The sequence below is a fragment of the Vombatus ursinus genome, unplaced genomic scaffold, assembly GCF_900497805.2.
Source record: "Vombatus ursinus unplaced genomic scaffold, bare-nosed wombat genome assembly UNPS02014867.1, whole genome shotgun sequence".
NCBI lineage: Eukaryota > Metazoa > Chordata > Mammalia > Diprotodontia > Vombatidae > Vombatus > Vombatus ursinus.
The window spans coordinates 2557181-2573632 of record NW_020954645.1 but is presented as its reverse complement, the minus strand read 5'-3'; the positions used below and the strand labels follow the sequence as shown (position 1 = coordinate 2573632).

Here is a 16452-nt window from a genome sequence, read left to right as displayed (position 1 = left end):
TAGGTGAGGCACAGGTACAGAAGGCACTAAAGAAAGTTTTCTTTAGACAGGTAGAAAAATTGAATAGTCACATCAGTAGTTTGACATCAACTTGAAAAGCAAGATCCTCCTTTGCAACCTGGCCCCAACCTACCTTTCCAGTCTTATAAATTACTCCACCTCAACCACTCTACAGTCTCAACAAACTGGCTTTCTTGCCATTCCTCCCATACAACACCCTATATCTCATCTCTACATTTTACACACTGGCTCTGCCTCATGTGTCTGGAATGGACTCCCTCTTCAACACTGATCGCGTCACCTTCCACACAATGCCTTTCCTGATTCCTCCCCATCCTCTAAATTCTAATGACTTCCCTCCCTCACAAAAACACCTTGGACTAATTTTGTTTATACTCTGTATGTACTTATATATGTACATATTACCCTGTGTGTTCTCCCCACTCCTTGATAGAATATAAGTTCTCAGAGGATAGCGACTATTTCTTTTTTGTCTCTGTGTCCCCTCATTACCTGATGTACAGTAAGTGCTTGATAAATGTGTCATCTAGGATACCAACAATCCTGCTCAGCTTTATTTCATCTGGAAATTTGATAAGCATGCCATTTACTTGTTTATCCAAGTCACTGATAACAACGTGGAACAGCACAGTAAGATCTGGATAAAGGCATGGGTCTTTTGGCTCTCTGGTTCACAGTCTGCTTATTTCACCACACTGTCCCACAGCACTCAAGTAGAGAGAGAAATCACACAGTATTTCCTCTAAGCTCTGGTGGGTGAAAAGCAGTTGGGAAAATACCAACATTAAACACACTTAATCTTATGCCCATTAATCAGCCTATAAATAGCAATGGTACAAAAATGAAACACAAAAGGTTGTCCAAAGCAGTACAATTACTAAATGAGTGGCCCAGGTGGTAAGGTTAAAGCAGGGAAATTTTAGTGTGGGACTGGGGGTGGGGGGTGGAGGCGCGGTCTTAGAAGGAAGGCTTCAAGAAGTTTGTTGCACTCGACCTAACCCTCAAATGATGGATAGAAGAGAATGAAAGTTCCTCCAAAAAGCACTGTAGGGAAGAGAATGCCTGAAAAAAGATTACTGTTCAAGCTTACAGAACTACCAAGAACATTTTAACGAAGCCTATAATTTAATGAAAATGAAATGGGCTATATCAAAACTATTAAATAACAGAGCATTATTCAAAAAGAGAGAGTAACTAGACCAGTAGCATGCCTTCCCAAGTTCTATTTGAAATTCTGTTAAAATTAATGAGAAGAAAGTAGGCAAATGAAAATAAGTGAAAGATGACTGGCAACCTTCCACTTCAGTCCACCCCTGCCCCAAACAAAAAGTAAGGAAATAACTAAAATTTGGGGAAATGGGACAATGGAACATTTAAAGCCACAGAAATGCTGTATTATATCCAAAGAGTGGGAAGAGGAAAGTCACCAAAAGCATCAGTGGTGGGAAGAAAGTGCAGACATGGCATTAACCAGTGGGTTTTGAGAAGTGGGTTATATATGATGTTTTCTTTGTTTCCAGGACGAACCACAGTTTAATCCGTTCTAAATAGGATTTGAATAATACAAAAAAGCACAGATTCATTATCTCTGGACATAAATATGAGCACTATTTCCTTAGTTAGAAAAAAAAGCACCACATCTATCTATACAAATGTTTTTAATTATACAATATATAATTTATTACCATTAACCATTTAGGTAGCAAAAAGCTTGAAAACAGAGGTAAATTGGTTTTCCTTTCTTATTTCTGGAAAAGAAAGTGAGGGATGGAGAGAAAGTAACCGTGATAGAGAAAATTCATACTGGTAATATGACTTTTTATAGTGATCTATCATTTACAGGGTACTCTGCTCACAGAAAATCAAGGACATGAAGAACATGCATTTTCCCCCCTATTTAGGAGGCAGAGCCAAACTTGGGCTTTCATTGGTAAGGACAGTTTCCAATATGCAAACTCCTTTCACCAGGGCAAATCAGCAACTTATCTATAACTTAGAGTCTTAGAGAGTTCCCTAGAGAACTAGGAGGTTAAATGACCTCACCATGGTCACACAGATACTATATGTTAGAGGTAGGATTTGAACCCAGGTCTTCCTGACTTTGAGGCTAATCCTAAATTCCCTACATCATCTTTCCTCTCGATGCAAGCATTATCATCTCCAGTTTATAGATGAGAAGATTTATCCTCAGAAAAGTGAAGTGACTTGGCCTGGGTCATTTCAACCCAGGTCTCCTGATTCCAAGTGAAAGGTTCTTTGAACTATACCCCACACAGACAACTGTTTAGAGCACTCTTCAGCCCACTGAGCCATCTCACGTCACTCAGAATAGCATCCAGACGTGTCACAATTCCAATGTTAGAAAAGAAGACAGGCCCCTATTTGCCTGTGGTCCAGAAGTTAAAATACTGGCTTAATCCCAGGATAAACCAGGTAGTTAGGGACTAGGAAGGGAAAGGAGACTGAGCTGGTTACTTTGGGCAACTTTCTGTATCTACACACCTGCCCTAGAACACGAAATCCTATCCACTTAAATCCATTTGAAGTTTTTTTGGATCATAAATTTAAAGCTGAGACGAACCTTAGGGGCTATGTCAACAATCTCTTAATTTTATAGAGTAAGAGGCTAAATGACTTGCCTAAGGCCCCTCAGGGATTAGCATCTGGGATGTGTGATCCTAAATCCGGCCTCTAATGGAGCCTCCATGAAGTCTCCTATAGTCCCTCTGGCTTCCTGAAATCACTCTTGCAGAGTTCCTACAGCACGACTATCCCACTTACGTGAAACTTACATCCTATTTCACTTTCCATGTCTACGTGTGTGTGGGGTGAGAGGGGGCCATCTTCAAGAGCTCTAGAGTCCCTTACGAGCACTGTGATAAGGCCCAGGCCTTAGTTTCCTCCTCAATAAAATGAGAGGTTGGACCAGATGGTCCAAAAGAACGCCCCTCAGTTCTAAGTTGTGCTTTAGTCCTTTGCATCCCTCACTGTACACAGAGACTCAACAAATATTTACTTAATGAATAAATGAATGGATAAAATAAAGCAGAAAAGCAACATGGCAGAATTCAAAGCCCAAATACCTTCGTTTGCTGTTCATGCTGCCCACTTTGGTCCATGTATCCGTCTCAGGGTTGTACACCTCCACAGTACTCAGCCGCAATTGGCCATCGTATCCTCCAATGGCATACAGGAGCCCGTTGACCACAGCCACTCCTACACGGCTGCGGGCTGTAGTCATAGGTTGACACTTCTCCCATCGATTGGCGATGGGATCAAACACTTCGACCACATTCAGTGAATCACCTGCATAAAAATTTGCTACTCAAATTAAAACAAATGATCCCATTCATTTAGTTTGCTACTTATGGGGAGTGACTAGTCAGAGCAATTCACTTGATTCTGTCTGCGGAATGAAAAAACACCATAGATACTACAGATGTCCTAAACATTTCCAGGAACAAACCTCATCTGTTGGTATTGCCACTGTGAAAATTTCACTCATGCTATGCCTTCTAGGATGCTAGAAAAAGCCAAGACCCATTTTATCCTCAATACAGGATAATTTTCAGTACTGAAAATCAGTTACAATAAAGGAAACTCCTAGCTTAGAGCTAGCGGCAGAGAATTAGCACTGCAATGTAATTTCCTATGCTTGTCATATAAAGCATCCTGTTAGAACCAAAGCTTTATGTTAAAAGCTGGAAAGAATAATAGCCACCTTCAGAGAGCCAGCAGGACCTAGTGGACAAGAGAACTACCCTGAGAACCAGAAAGGCCTGATGGAGACCAGGGAGACTCGAGTCCTGTGTCTGGCACCTATGGGCTGGGTGTCTCTTAGTGTCTTCATGCTTTAGGCTTGGGCAATTCTCTAAGACTGCGTGGTGTAGAGGAGGTAACTGCTTTGGGGGAGGGAGTTTCATCACTCAGGAATTCTCTATACCTAAGAAGTCACAGGTCCAGGCACTATCCCTAACAACAATCTAATCTCTTTTATTCCAAAGAGCTCAATGTAGTACACATTTTCTTCTGGATGCCACTCCCAAGGGTAACCATTCCAGTCCTGCACCGCTACAGTGTTACCATGGCTGGGCTGGATTTCTCAAATGAAACTGTCTGTTACCTTGTGCTGCCACTAACTACAAGCAGGAAAGTAGATCACCTCCTTTGTTTCATCCATAAAATCCCTGGTCAGGGAGAGTGAAGAGTAAACAGGAGAAGAAATGGCAGGACCTGCTCACCAAAAGCACTGAGTGGCAACTTGAACCTGGAATAACCCAATTTAGGCCAGTGTCTAATATCAGAGCTTTAAGAAAGTAACTGAAATTGTTACTTTCTTAAAGCTCTGATATTAGAGACTCAGCTAAATTGTGTTGGCCTAAGACTGGAATGACTGTCAGAGTCTTTGCTTTACTCTCTCTTGAACCCTCGAATCTGTAATCATAAACACAATGGGAAAAGATGCACCTTACTGATGCTCAATAAACATTAACAATATAAACATAGTCATTTTAAAAAATCAAGAAGTGCACAAAAGCAAGCCAAGTATCTGAAAGGGTGAAACCCAAAGGGTATGCTGCTAAACTCTCCTGGCAAATCCCCTCTGATGGGATGGGGCATTCCAAAGGGGAGCTGCAAGATACCTGCTGAGTTCAAGCCTCCCACGGCATAAATGAGCCCTGCGATGGAAGTGCAGCAGCGAGGCCGAGTTTTGAAGGCCAGCAGGTGTGGCCGGCGCTCTGGCATGAGGTGATAGTCTTTTGCTTCATCCACCAAGTCCCTGAAATGAAGCACAAGGTGAGAAAGATGATTTACTCACATTCAACCAAGAACAGACTGTCAAACTCCAGCACGAGGTTCCTTCCTCCCAAAAGAAATACCCAAGTTACCCTTTCTCAAATAAAAATAGGGATGGCTGTCAAACACCACAGACCTGAGGGATCCCAAATGGCAGCATGACTGTGTATTGGTGTGAGTTTTGTGGAGTTAATGAGGACAAATCTCCAGGCGTCTGCTCATTCCTGAGTCAATTATATCTTGTGTTTTCTGGGAACAAGCAAATGCTTCCTTGCTAAATACAAGTACACATTCTATTGCCCGGCAAGTCACTTGGGAGCTTAACTATACTCTGCTGATGGGCTGGAGTTAATAACCAAAAGGTCTGCTACTAAAAAAAAAAAATCAATAGGGAAATTAAAAACCCACCACCAGAGACCAGAAAGCAGTTTGATCAATGAATCTGCCACAGGAGGGAGAACTTCATAAAGGGAAGAAAAAGGAGGGGGCTGGGATCAGGAAAAAGAAAGGCGCATAAGCATATGGCTTTGCTGAAAGGGGCAAAATGATTTCATTACTATGAACATGAGAAACAATGCCCAGACTGGTGAACATTCTGAGCTGGTAGATATTACAAATCCAGTTGCGTGGGTGACCTAAATAGGGATCAATAATGTTTGGACCGGCAGCCTAGCCTTCAATCACTCCAAATTATGATTCTGAGTATCACTAATAACCTTCCCTCTCTTCAAACTGTTTTGACCCACAACTTTGCTTTGCACAATTAATCTAAAATCCATCTGATCTCTCATGTAACAGGTCCCCAGCAGTAATAGGCGGAGATGTAGCTGCCAACTGCCAGCTAGGTCATACGCTACCCTTGAGTTCAGAATTAGCTTTTGTTCATGGATTAAGGCGCAGATCATCAGGAAGCACATAAACTGATCCCAACCAGCATGGAAAGGCTTAGTAATACAGAATGTAATAACTTAATTCGCCTAAAGCAAATCGTTCCCAGGTCTTCCTAGGGTCAAAATGCCCCAATAATATGAAATGGGACTGAAACTACTAAGCCACATTGGAGAACGTGGGGGAACTGGACTGGATTCTCCTAATTTCCTAATACTTCTGTCTTTGGAGAGGCAGTGTGGTATAACAGAAAGTACAAAAAAATTCAGAGTCAGAAGACCTTGGTTCACATTCTAGCTCTGATACTTTCGTGCTGTGTGACCCTGGGTAAAAACATCACATTTGGGAGCCTCCATTTCTTCCTCTGTCAAAACAGGATAATAATATTTATACCACTAACCTCCTCACAGGGTTGGTATAAGGGAAGTGCTTTGTAAACCCCAAAGTGCCACAGAATTGCAAGATGCTATTATTAACGGGTCCAGAAACAGGATAGACTTAGAGGGGTCCCTCTTCCTACTCCCAAGACGCTGCTCAGGATGGCTGCCACACTAGAGGTCCAACACTTAGGAGCCTTGTCCTGGGAAGAGGACTGCTTGAACTTAACCCTTGGGACATAATGCAAAGCCCCCCCTTCTAAGTTAACTGACCCAAATAAAGCATTAGGAAAAGGCAGCTGTTCCAGTTCCATTGAATGCTATTTTATTCTCATGCTAAGGGTAGTGCCCAATTAATCTTCCTAAAGTACTCATTTTCAGGGGTAACTCCCACCAGCTATGGGTACTGAGAGACAGGTTAGATTGCTATAGACTGGAATCAGAGGTGGGCAGTATAGGTGAAGGAAATTATAAAAGCAAAAAAAAGGCAAGTAGGGTAATAAAACTCAAAGAATGTTTGCAGAATGATGACTAGAGCAGTTGGCTGCAATGACGGAGCAGGAGTACGGAGGGATAAAGGTGAAGAGGTAGGTAGCAGCCAGACTCAGAATGTCAGGCTAAGAAGTCTTGACTTTATCCTGTAGGAAACTGGACTGAACAATCACTAGCCATAGAAGCTTTCTGAGCCAGAGCCCTGGGTTAACATGATAATGAAAAAATGAAGTCAGTGCTTTGATGTGTTCAAAATAAACTAAAAAGGGAAGACACTAAAATCAGGAAGACAAATTAGGAGGCTACTTAAGCATAACAGGAGCTAAACTGTAGTGATAATAGTAGTGGGAAGGAAAAAGATTCAGAAGAAAACAGTCTTTCCCCTAGGACTTTGAGAGGTGGTTTAGGCTGTCCAGAGAGTTGGGCCTCCATTGCCTGCTAGGGCCCAACACCAGGTGGAACCATGACATGACACAGATTTTGTTGTTTTGTTTTGTTTTTTTTTCTGGAGGGTGTCTATGCTGTAGTACCATCTTATAATAAAGTCTTCTTGATATCTGGTGGAAAAGGCCCAAGAAGGACCCACCTGCTTGTTTTCCAGTTTTACTCCAAAGCAAACAGTGTTATAAGAAAGCTTAGGATTGAATTTTTAGGAGACGTTTTGAAAAGGTGACTGGGACCAAAGAGGGAAAGGAGCTATTTGGGCAAAAGCAGGGAAAGAGTGGCTGGGTCTAGAAAGAAGGAAAAAGAGGGAGTTAGGCATGAGAAGAGTAACAGAAAAGAGAAAAGAAACAAGGCAGTAAGGATATAAAAGATGAAGAAGACGATGGACTGGGCCCAGAAAGGAGAAAAAAAGGAAGGTACTGAGAATGTTTTAAAAAAAAAAGGAAATAGCAAATAAGTATAATGTTGTGGCTAAGAATGGAAAAAAAATATTTTCGTAACTTTGATTATGCAAAATACTGGGTAAGCTGGTAAGTATACTTTTGAGATGACAGACTTTCAAAGCCAGATGCTGGGCTAACCTTAAACATCAAAGTGGGGCCAGTAACCTTTTTGACTGTCACACCCAGTCATCATCTATCCTAATATATGATTTCAAACACCAGTGATAACCTTCCTTCTCCCTAAGTCCCTGTGGATTTGGAACCCCCGTGTCACCTTGGGGAACTGAATTAAAACCGCCTGACCTGAGATGACGATGAAATCCAGAAAATACGCAAATGGTTTCTGTGCTACCCAACTGGGCTGATGACGCTGTTCAAGGAGGGAGCTAGAAGAAATGCACAGGAGATGGGGAGAAGCGCGGGGGGGCAGGGGGAGAAGAAGACAAAACTAGGAGTTTTTTGGTAACCTATGAATTTAAACAGAGTCAGGGGTGAGAAAGGGGAAAAGTAAAGAGAGAAGAGGGAAGTAAATAAGTAAAGAGAGAAGTAAAGAAGAAAGAGGGGGACAGACACTCAAAAAAGGAACAGGAAGTTTTCTCCCGGTCTTTCTTTATGTGAGGCAGAAGTCTTCCATGTAACCTGAACTCGGGGGTCTGCTACCTCCTTCCTAGGATACAGTGACAAAAGGTGCAGTTCCTGGCTAACATGGGACATGTTTCTATTCCTTTCTATGCTGCTCCCTGTACTGGCAATATGAGTGCCATCTAAAATCATCTTTAATAAGAGGAAGTGTTGTATAAGCACTGAGTCAGAAGATCAGGTGCAAAATCCCATCTCTGTCATTCATTAGTTGTACGACCCTGGTCAAGTCCTTTTTGAGCCTGGGTTTCCTGAGCTTTAAAACAGGGACGATAAGGCCTGGACTACTTATCTCACAGTGTTAGTGCGACGATTAAAGAAGATGATGCTAAGATAGAGATGCTGTAAAGTGTAAAACCCTCTAAGGGCCCTTGACAAGCATGACCCCTTCTCTAGACAGAGCAGAAGCTCCCTGAAGCAGCAGGGACAGAATTCAGGTCAGGCCTTGCTCACCTGCATTTATGACAACAGCGTACCAGGTCATCTTGCTGCACTCGATCTGACAGGAACTGAGGCCGGCAAAGAGGCAGGCGGATTTTGGACAGAAGCTCGGGAAGGCAGGGCTCTCGCTGCTCCTGGTCATACCTAATCCAGGCCAACGCAGCTTCAAACACCTGCCAGGCAAAAGAGCAACGACACACTGGAGGAAGAACCTCTTTTTAAAAGTCAGATTATTTATGAACTACAAGAGTGTGACGAAGCCCTGCCTTATTAATGGCATCACCATTCTCTGAGGCTGAGCACTTGAAGTCGTCTTGCACTCCTCCTCTCCACGTTCAGTCAGTCATGAAGCCTCAGCGATCTTCATTCCTGTCCTTCACACCCATCCTTGTCCTCCATTCTCACAGCCCATCTTGGTACGGTGTGGACCCAGCCTTGGAGAGCATATTGCCCCTCTTTCCTTTCTGCTACCTCCAATCTAAACGCTGCTTGGTTTAGAAGGTCCTCTCCCACAACAAGGCCCTACCCAAGCTGTCCACCTTTAGATCTCATCGTTCTTCGATGAGATGAGGACCCTTTGCTCTAGTCACTGCGCTATGAACTTGACACACTCAGTCCTACTGCTCATATGTTTGTGTTCTTCCCTTTCCATGGAATGGCTTCTCTTCTCTCCTCTGCTGACACAAATCATTCAATGCCTTATTTGTGCCAAGTTGGGAGTTCTGGGCCTGGAGTCAGGAAGACCTGAATTAAATCCATCCTCAGACACTTATTAGATGTGTGACCCTAGGAAAGTCACTCAATCCTGTTTGCCTAAGTTTCCTCATCTGTAAAATGACCCACAGAAGGAAATGGCAAACCACTCCAGCATCTCTGCCAAGAAGACCCCAAAAGGGGTCACAAAGAGTCAGATGCTACTGAAACAACTGAACGACAACAATGACAATGTGCCAGGCGTTGTGCTAAGGCCCCGATCAAGTCTCAACTCCATGAAACCTTCTTTAACCGTTCTACTTCACGATGATATAAACTCCTAGGTACATATTCAATAAACATTAGGTAGTTTAAAAACAATAGCAGCTTAGTTACATAGCATTTTACGGTTTACCAAGTACTATATATGTATGTCTGTGTCTGCTTGTGTATCTCATGTACTTTGCTAAGCAATAGAAGAGAAATAAGTACATCCATATAAGCATATATAGGATGTTTCAAAAGACATATGGGACATTGTATGTACGTATAAATGTGTATTACATAGAAAATATATATAGGTTAAATATATACATATGTATAGTCTGCATATATATAACACAGTACATGCATATGCTTATATATATACAGATATAAATCTTTTAGTATTCCTTCTAATCTTACAGTACTCTGGTGCTGATACATATTAGGACCATATATGGTGAACTAAGCTGAAGAATCCTACAATTTGGCACTTAATTGTACTATCTTCTAATTGTTTCATGTGTTTCAGTATTGTGTCCCCAAACAAAGGAAAAGGCATAAGTTTTGAATGCCTTCTGCATTCTCAGTGCTCCCAGCTCACTACAGAGTACACAGCAGGTGCTCAATAAATCCCTGTGAACTGCTCTAGAGTCTCAAAATAGGACATGATGGATGGAAACATCATTTCCTCCCACAAAATAGTTTAATCAAAAAATTATTTTGCTTATTTCCATTAAAAAGAAGCAACCTCTAAGTATTATGACTTGAACATACATGCCTCTCTCTCCCTTTCCTTTGCCTCCCTCTTTTGCCAGAAATGGGCTTTAGCCTCTTGAGGCTCAATCTTCTCTTCCTAAAAAGGTTGGGGTGAGCATCAAAGGGACCACATCTGTTTTGTTCACTTCAAGTAGTACTTAGAACAGTGCCATGAGTCACTGGGCACTTAAACAGGATACTACATGTTGCCATCTTTGTAAACCATACTGCACTGTGCAAATGTGAACTATTGTGATGAATGTCATAACATTGCGTGTGCCAGAGCCACTGAAGGAAACACTCCAAAGATCTACTTTTCTATAGTGTGGTGGCTACACAGGCCTCACCGCTTGGGGATGGGCACGGGGAAGAGCTACATCTCGACCTAAATTGCAGGAGAAAAATCACTTAGTCTTGATTCATTCACCAGGCTCCAACATCCAGAAGTAAACGTTCTTGTTTGTGCTGCCACCTAGTGGTCTTCAGGATCACAAAATACACGACAGATCCCCAGATTCAGGGGGTGAGTATGCAGAATAGGTTCTACTTTTGAAGTTACCTTGGGCCAATATTTCTAAGCAAATAACTCAATGACTATGCAAAATTGTGTTCTTACCACTTCACAAGGGTCTCTGAGGGAACGTGTTAATCATTCCTATGAACAATATCATCAGGAGACATTTGTACAGCATCGGTTCCTTTTTAAAGCACTCACTTTATCCTCCCAACAGTCCTTTGAGGCGTCTAGGACAGGTATCATGAGGAATACCAGATCTGTACCCTAAATACCCAAGTGTGAGGCCCAAGCCTCTGGCCTTTACTAGCTATGTGACCTTGAACAAGTTATTAGCCAACATCTCCAGCCCTTTAGTTTCCTCATATGAAAAACAGAGATGATTATGTACACACTACCTAACTCAGGGCTGTGGCAAGGAAAGTGGTGATAAACCATAAAGGGACATAGAAATAGTTGTCATTATGATTTAAAGATGGGAAAACCAAGGCACAAATAGGTTGATAAAGAGATGTTGGTGAGTAACTTGCCCAAGGCTATGGGACCAAGTTAGTAATTCCTAGAGGACAAAGAAATAAGTATTTGGGCTGGGCCTAAAGCCCAAGTGTCCTAATCTGAACACAATATTCTGGGGAAGCAATATGGAAAGAACGCGACAGGATTTGGAACTGAAAGACCCAGCTATGATGCTTACAGACTCTGTGATTTGGGACAAGTCCCTATACCTCTCTGGGACTCAGTTTCCTCATTCAAAAAATGGAGATAATCAACCCTGCAGTATTTACCTCACAGAGTTGTTGTGAACATCAAATGTATCTGTGACAGCACTTTGTAAGCTATGAAGTATTATATGAAAAATGAGCTCCAGCACAGTTTCACACTAGACAAACAGACCTGTTCCAAATCTGTCTTTCAGAGGCCTATCCTGGACTTTCAGGCCATTTGACATTTAGCACAAGTAGCTTAAGGCAACTGTTCCCGCTGCCTGCCTACCAACTACCCTCAGCCTGATCTATAAGCTTGCTTACCTGCCCCCAACCTATCTGTCCAGTCCTTTCTCCTCCTTTAGAGTGAATCCTTCACTCCACCCAAGATGTACTTGTGCTGTTCCCTACCTATCTCCCCACCCACCCCCACCTCCAACAGATCCGGAACTCAGAAAGCCCTGCCTACTCTGTTCTGGCCCTACTGAAATCTTGCATTCTTCAAGGTGCAACTCAATCCCACATCCTCTATGAAATTTTCCCTGATGACCCAAGCCAGAAGTGACCACTCCTTCCTCTGAGTTCCTGCAGTACTTGCTGTCTGTGCAGTGTTGTAGCTACATGTGTACATGTCTCACCTCTCCAAAAATTCTGTAAATTCCAGGACAGATGCCATGTCTCATGCCTTTGCATGTGACCTCCCCATCCCCTCGACTGAGCCTAGGGTGCTTCTGCACATAGTAAGTACTCAGTAAATGCATATTGTAATGACAAGATGAATAAATATATGAATAAGGGGGCTAAGTTGTTTTCTTGGACCCCTATCACTGTTAGACCATGGACAAGCAAATCAAAATTCAATTCAATTCGCACTGATTACAAGTTTATTATATGTGAAGCACTATGCTGAAGAATAAGGATATGAAGATGAAAAACCATACAGTCCCTGTGCTCAAGGTGCTAACAAAGTAATATGGAGCACAACATGTACATAAGCAAATATAAAATGTGTAGGTAGAGTATGAGAAGAGCAAAGGAAACTGCAGGAGGAATTCTGAGGTGGAAGAGAACGCTTTTGGCTCAGGGGATCTGGAAAGGCTTCAAGGATAAAATGGCAACTGAGCTGAATCTTAAAGGAAGGAAAGAATTTCAGAGAAGACATTTTGCTTTTCTCTTTAGAGCTCACGGGAAGGGACAAAAAGTCAAATAAGTAAGATACTGAGGCACCACAAAACGCATTCTGTCCCCTACTGGCTGAAACAAGACAACGTTCCTACCCAACGCTCTGAGAAAGCCTACTGTCCCCCAAGTACCTGCTCCTCTGATTTCACATTGAGCTCATCCCGAGACACCAACTCAAGCACATCATCAAAGGGTAACGCCAGGAACTCTTCTGACATAGACACCTCCACAAAATGCTGATGGATGAAACTGTTGGCCGAGTCGTACAGCACAGCACACATCATGGTCTCAGCAAACTGACGGACACCCAGACAGTTCTTGGGGTGAAGCCTTTGGATGTGAGGAAAAGAGAGAAAGAGAGAGCTCAGTGGGGGGAAAGTGAGATGAAACTTTTCATCATTTCTTAGGTTCCTTCTGGAAGAGCAGAAGGAAGAAGTCTTAATCCTGGCTTTACCACTATATATCACTGTTTAAACTCTGGGTGAGTCACTTCCAAGGGGGCTGGGCTAGACAATTTCTACGGTCTTTTCCAGATTTAAAATTTGATGTTTAAGTTAGATTCTAAACTAAGATGTGTATCAGCAAATGCAATGAAGTAAAAAGAATTAGGCCAACGGGAGGAGGGAGAGAGAAAAGAGCACTGGCAGAGGAAGAAAATGAGCCTGGGTATGAAATTATAGCAAGGCATTCTCTAGAGATTCATGTCTCTTTCATTATAGGATCACAGGATTAACAACGGGAGGAATGTTCTTTAGAGATTCTCCACTACACGCCTCCTCATTTTACAAATGAGGAAAATTAGGCAGAGAAAGGTACAGTGACCTGCTTGTGGTCTCAAAGGTAAGTAGAGAGATCCACCCAAATCCTCTATCCAAATGCACTACTCTCCTGTGAAGAGCTAACACACAACAATACCCTGTACCTAGATCTTTTGCTGAATAATACCTAAAACTCCCTGCTCTGACTCTGGATCAACTCTGACTAGATCATCTGTCAATTCCAAAATAACTGTAATCTAAGACAAACAGGGAAGATTTCTTCTTGCTGGTTCTTTTTGGTTGATATTGATGGTGACAGCAAGCTAGACAGGACTCTTGTCTGAAGACAAAGCACAAAGACAACAGACTTGGGTGATGCACTAATGAAATTTCCAAAGTAATGAAGGTTTGGCGAAGAGGGAGGCAGCAGCAGGCACCAGGGGCCAATCTTATCCTAGCACTGAGATTCTGCTTCTTTGTCTCTTCTAGCAGTGGCTTCTGGGAAAAAAAAAAAAACCTGAAAGTTGTCAGTTTTTGAAAGCCTGCACTTATTTTTCACAATTAAAATGTTTTTTATCTTGTGTGACCATTTTTTCTCAGTCTCCTTTGCTGGCCCATCAGCCGTATCATATCATCTAACAGAAAGTGTTTGCTGAGGTTCTGTCCTGGGTCCTTTTCTCTTCTCTCCCGATAACCTCATCAGCAACCACGAGTTTAACCAAGGGTTTGTCACTCTTACACAGACAACTCAAGATCTGCTTATCCAGGCCTAGTCTCCCCGCTGAGCTTCAGTCCTGTATCACCGATTGCCTAGTCAACATTTCAATATAGATGTCCCTGAGACATTTTAACTCAACACGTCTTAAATGGAATGTATCTTTCTTTCCAAATTACCCCCTCTTCCAAACTTCCCTATTTCTGTCAAAGGCACCACCATCTTTCTAGTCTCTCAAGATTATCATCTCCACTCTTCACTCCTCCACCCTTCACATATTTAATCAGTTGCCAAATCTTGCTGTTTCTACCTTGACAATATCTCTCATACCTGACCCTTTTTCTCCACTCATACAGCTACAAGCTCAGTTCAGGCTAAATTACCTCTTGCCTAAATTATTCCAACAGCCTCCTAACTGGTCTCCCTGCCTCATCACTACTCTAAAACATCGCATACCCTGCTACCAAAATAACTTTTCTTAAGTACAGATCTGACTATGTGACACTCTTACTCAACCAACCCTAGTGGCTTCCTATTGACCCAAGGACAAACATAAACCCCTTCGTTTGTCCTTTAAAATTCTCCTACACAACCTGGTCCCAACCTATCTTTCAAACATCGCTGGGCATCATTTCTCCCTCTGAGATGCGGCCAAATAGGTTTTCTCTCTGTTCCTCATACACACAACACTCCATCTTTTTTCTCTGTGCCATCCCACATGCATGGAATCCAGGCCTTCCTTCCTGACTTCCTTATTACAGAGTCTCTCTCTTTCAGATGCAGTTCAAGCATCAAGCAATTTCTGCATGAAGCCTTTCCGGATCCCCCCAAAATGCTAGTGCCCTCTCTCTCAAATTATCGTGCTTTTAATTACTTTGAATATATTTATATTTATTCACTTTATATCTGTGCTGTAAATAGTTTTATCTTTACATGTCATCTCCTCTACTAGAATGTAAGCTATTTGGGAGTAAGGCTATTTCATTCTTTCTTCCCACAGTTCCTGGCACATAGTAGGCCTTTAATAAATACTTGTTGGTCAATTGACATCCCTCTTTTTCTTTGGGATCATGGGCAAAGAACAGAATAGTGTTTTTTATCAAATGTACAAAGTTCAAAGATCTCTCCTATGTGCTGAAGTTCAAGCCAGGCATTTCTAACACAAATACTGATAGATCACCCTTACATAACACTCCAAGGTTTACACACTCTTCTCACAACATCGTGTGAGGTAGCTAATAGAAGAAGTCTTATTCCCATGGCACAGCTGAGGAAGGAGCCTCAAAGAGGTTAGCTAATTTGCCGAAGGTCAAGTGCAGGAATCATATGTGAGGTGACTCCGTACCTATGGTTCTTTCGACTCCACCACGCTGCCTCTACAACAGAGCAGCTGAGTATTAAAAAGGCTTTTATGACCAGCACCAATTGAATATGATGGTTCCTTTAGTAAAGCACTGGCTTGCTTGGCCAAGGCATCTGAGAAGGTCCTACTTATGTTCTTTTCAGAGCAGAAGCTACAGAGCTATGGAAATATTGGAACATTAGCCACATGTATCTTTTCTACGCTACCACATGAGAAAGCTTCATTCCTAGATCTCAGTTTTCAACCTTGAAGGAGGACCCAAAATCCGCCCCTGAAACCTGACCAGAGTCTTATTGCCTATGAGAGTATTACCAAAATATGCTTAGTCTTATGTGCAGAGATGCCCAACGCTGCCTCTTTCAAACCAATTTTTGAAATAGTCCCAATAGTCTTAACTTCTTTGTCAGTTCATGGTTTCTATAATCTGTTTTCTGACATTTTCCTTTGAGTAGGCTAACGCTGAGCACTCTTCCTGGGCACTGAGGAACAGTTGCACTGAATCAGACAGAATTCTTTTTACTCTTCTTCCCTAAGACCAATTGGTGACTGCAAAGGAACAATAAGTACCTGGCTGGAAAATGAAGCAGGTCCTTGCTTTCACCTGAAGTTCAAGGAAGCCTGACTTTAGCCCACCTTTAAACTTTTTTTTTCATTATGAATTTAGTTATCGACAAATACAAACATTCCTTGTACAAGAACTGCGACCTTCTGCCATGTACTACTTGTTTTTAAGCCGTATGTCTCTGTGAAATGGAAAGTTGTACTAGATCTGCTTTGTGCCCTTCTCTGCTTTCTTCTACACATTTCACCAATGCTCTTCTCCAGCGTGTATCTGTGTGTGCAGTTACCACTCACTAGCACCTGGAGGTAGGAGGAGACTGGGATGCCTTGCTCCACAATCACCACTGCTGTGCTACCTGGGGCTGGGAGGTGGGCTTTTTTCAGGGGGAGCAAGCACGGG

The 16452-nt window shown here is 42.4% G+C and overlaps 1 protein-coding gene across 4 annotated transcripts in view; it reads right to left on the bottom strand.

Annotated features, from left to right (window-relative positions):
• KLHL18 (kelch like family member 18) overlaps window positions 1–16452 on the bottom strand; it is a 95597-nt gene that overhangs the window by 26561 nt on the left and 52584 nt on the right. For 3 of the 4 annotated variants that reach the window (XM_027842185.1, XM_027842187.1, XM_027842188.1), the window contains 4 exons: window positions 12787–12985; window positions 8555–8715; window positions 4665–4801; window positions 3105–3342 (listed from right to left, as the gene is read on the bottom strand). In XM_027842185.1, the coding sequence (XP_027697986.1) occupies window positions 3105–3342; window positions 4665–4801; window positions 8555–8715; window positions 12787–12985 (735 nt within the window). The remainder of the gene's footprint in view (window positions 1–3104; window positions 3343–4664; window positions 4802–8554; window positions 8716–12786; window positions 12986–16452) is intronic. The other variant, XM_027842186.1, reaches the window with a different exon arrangement.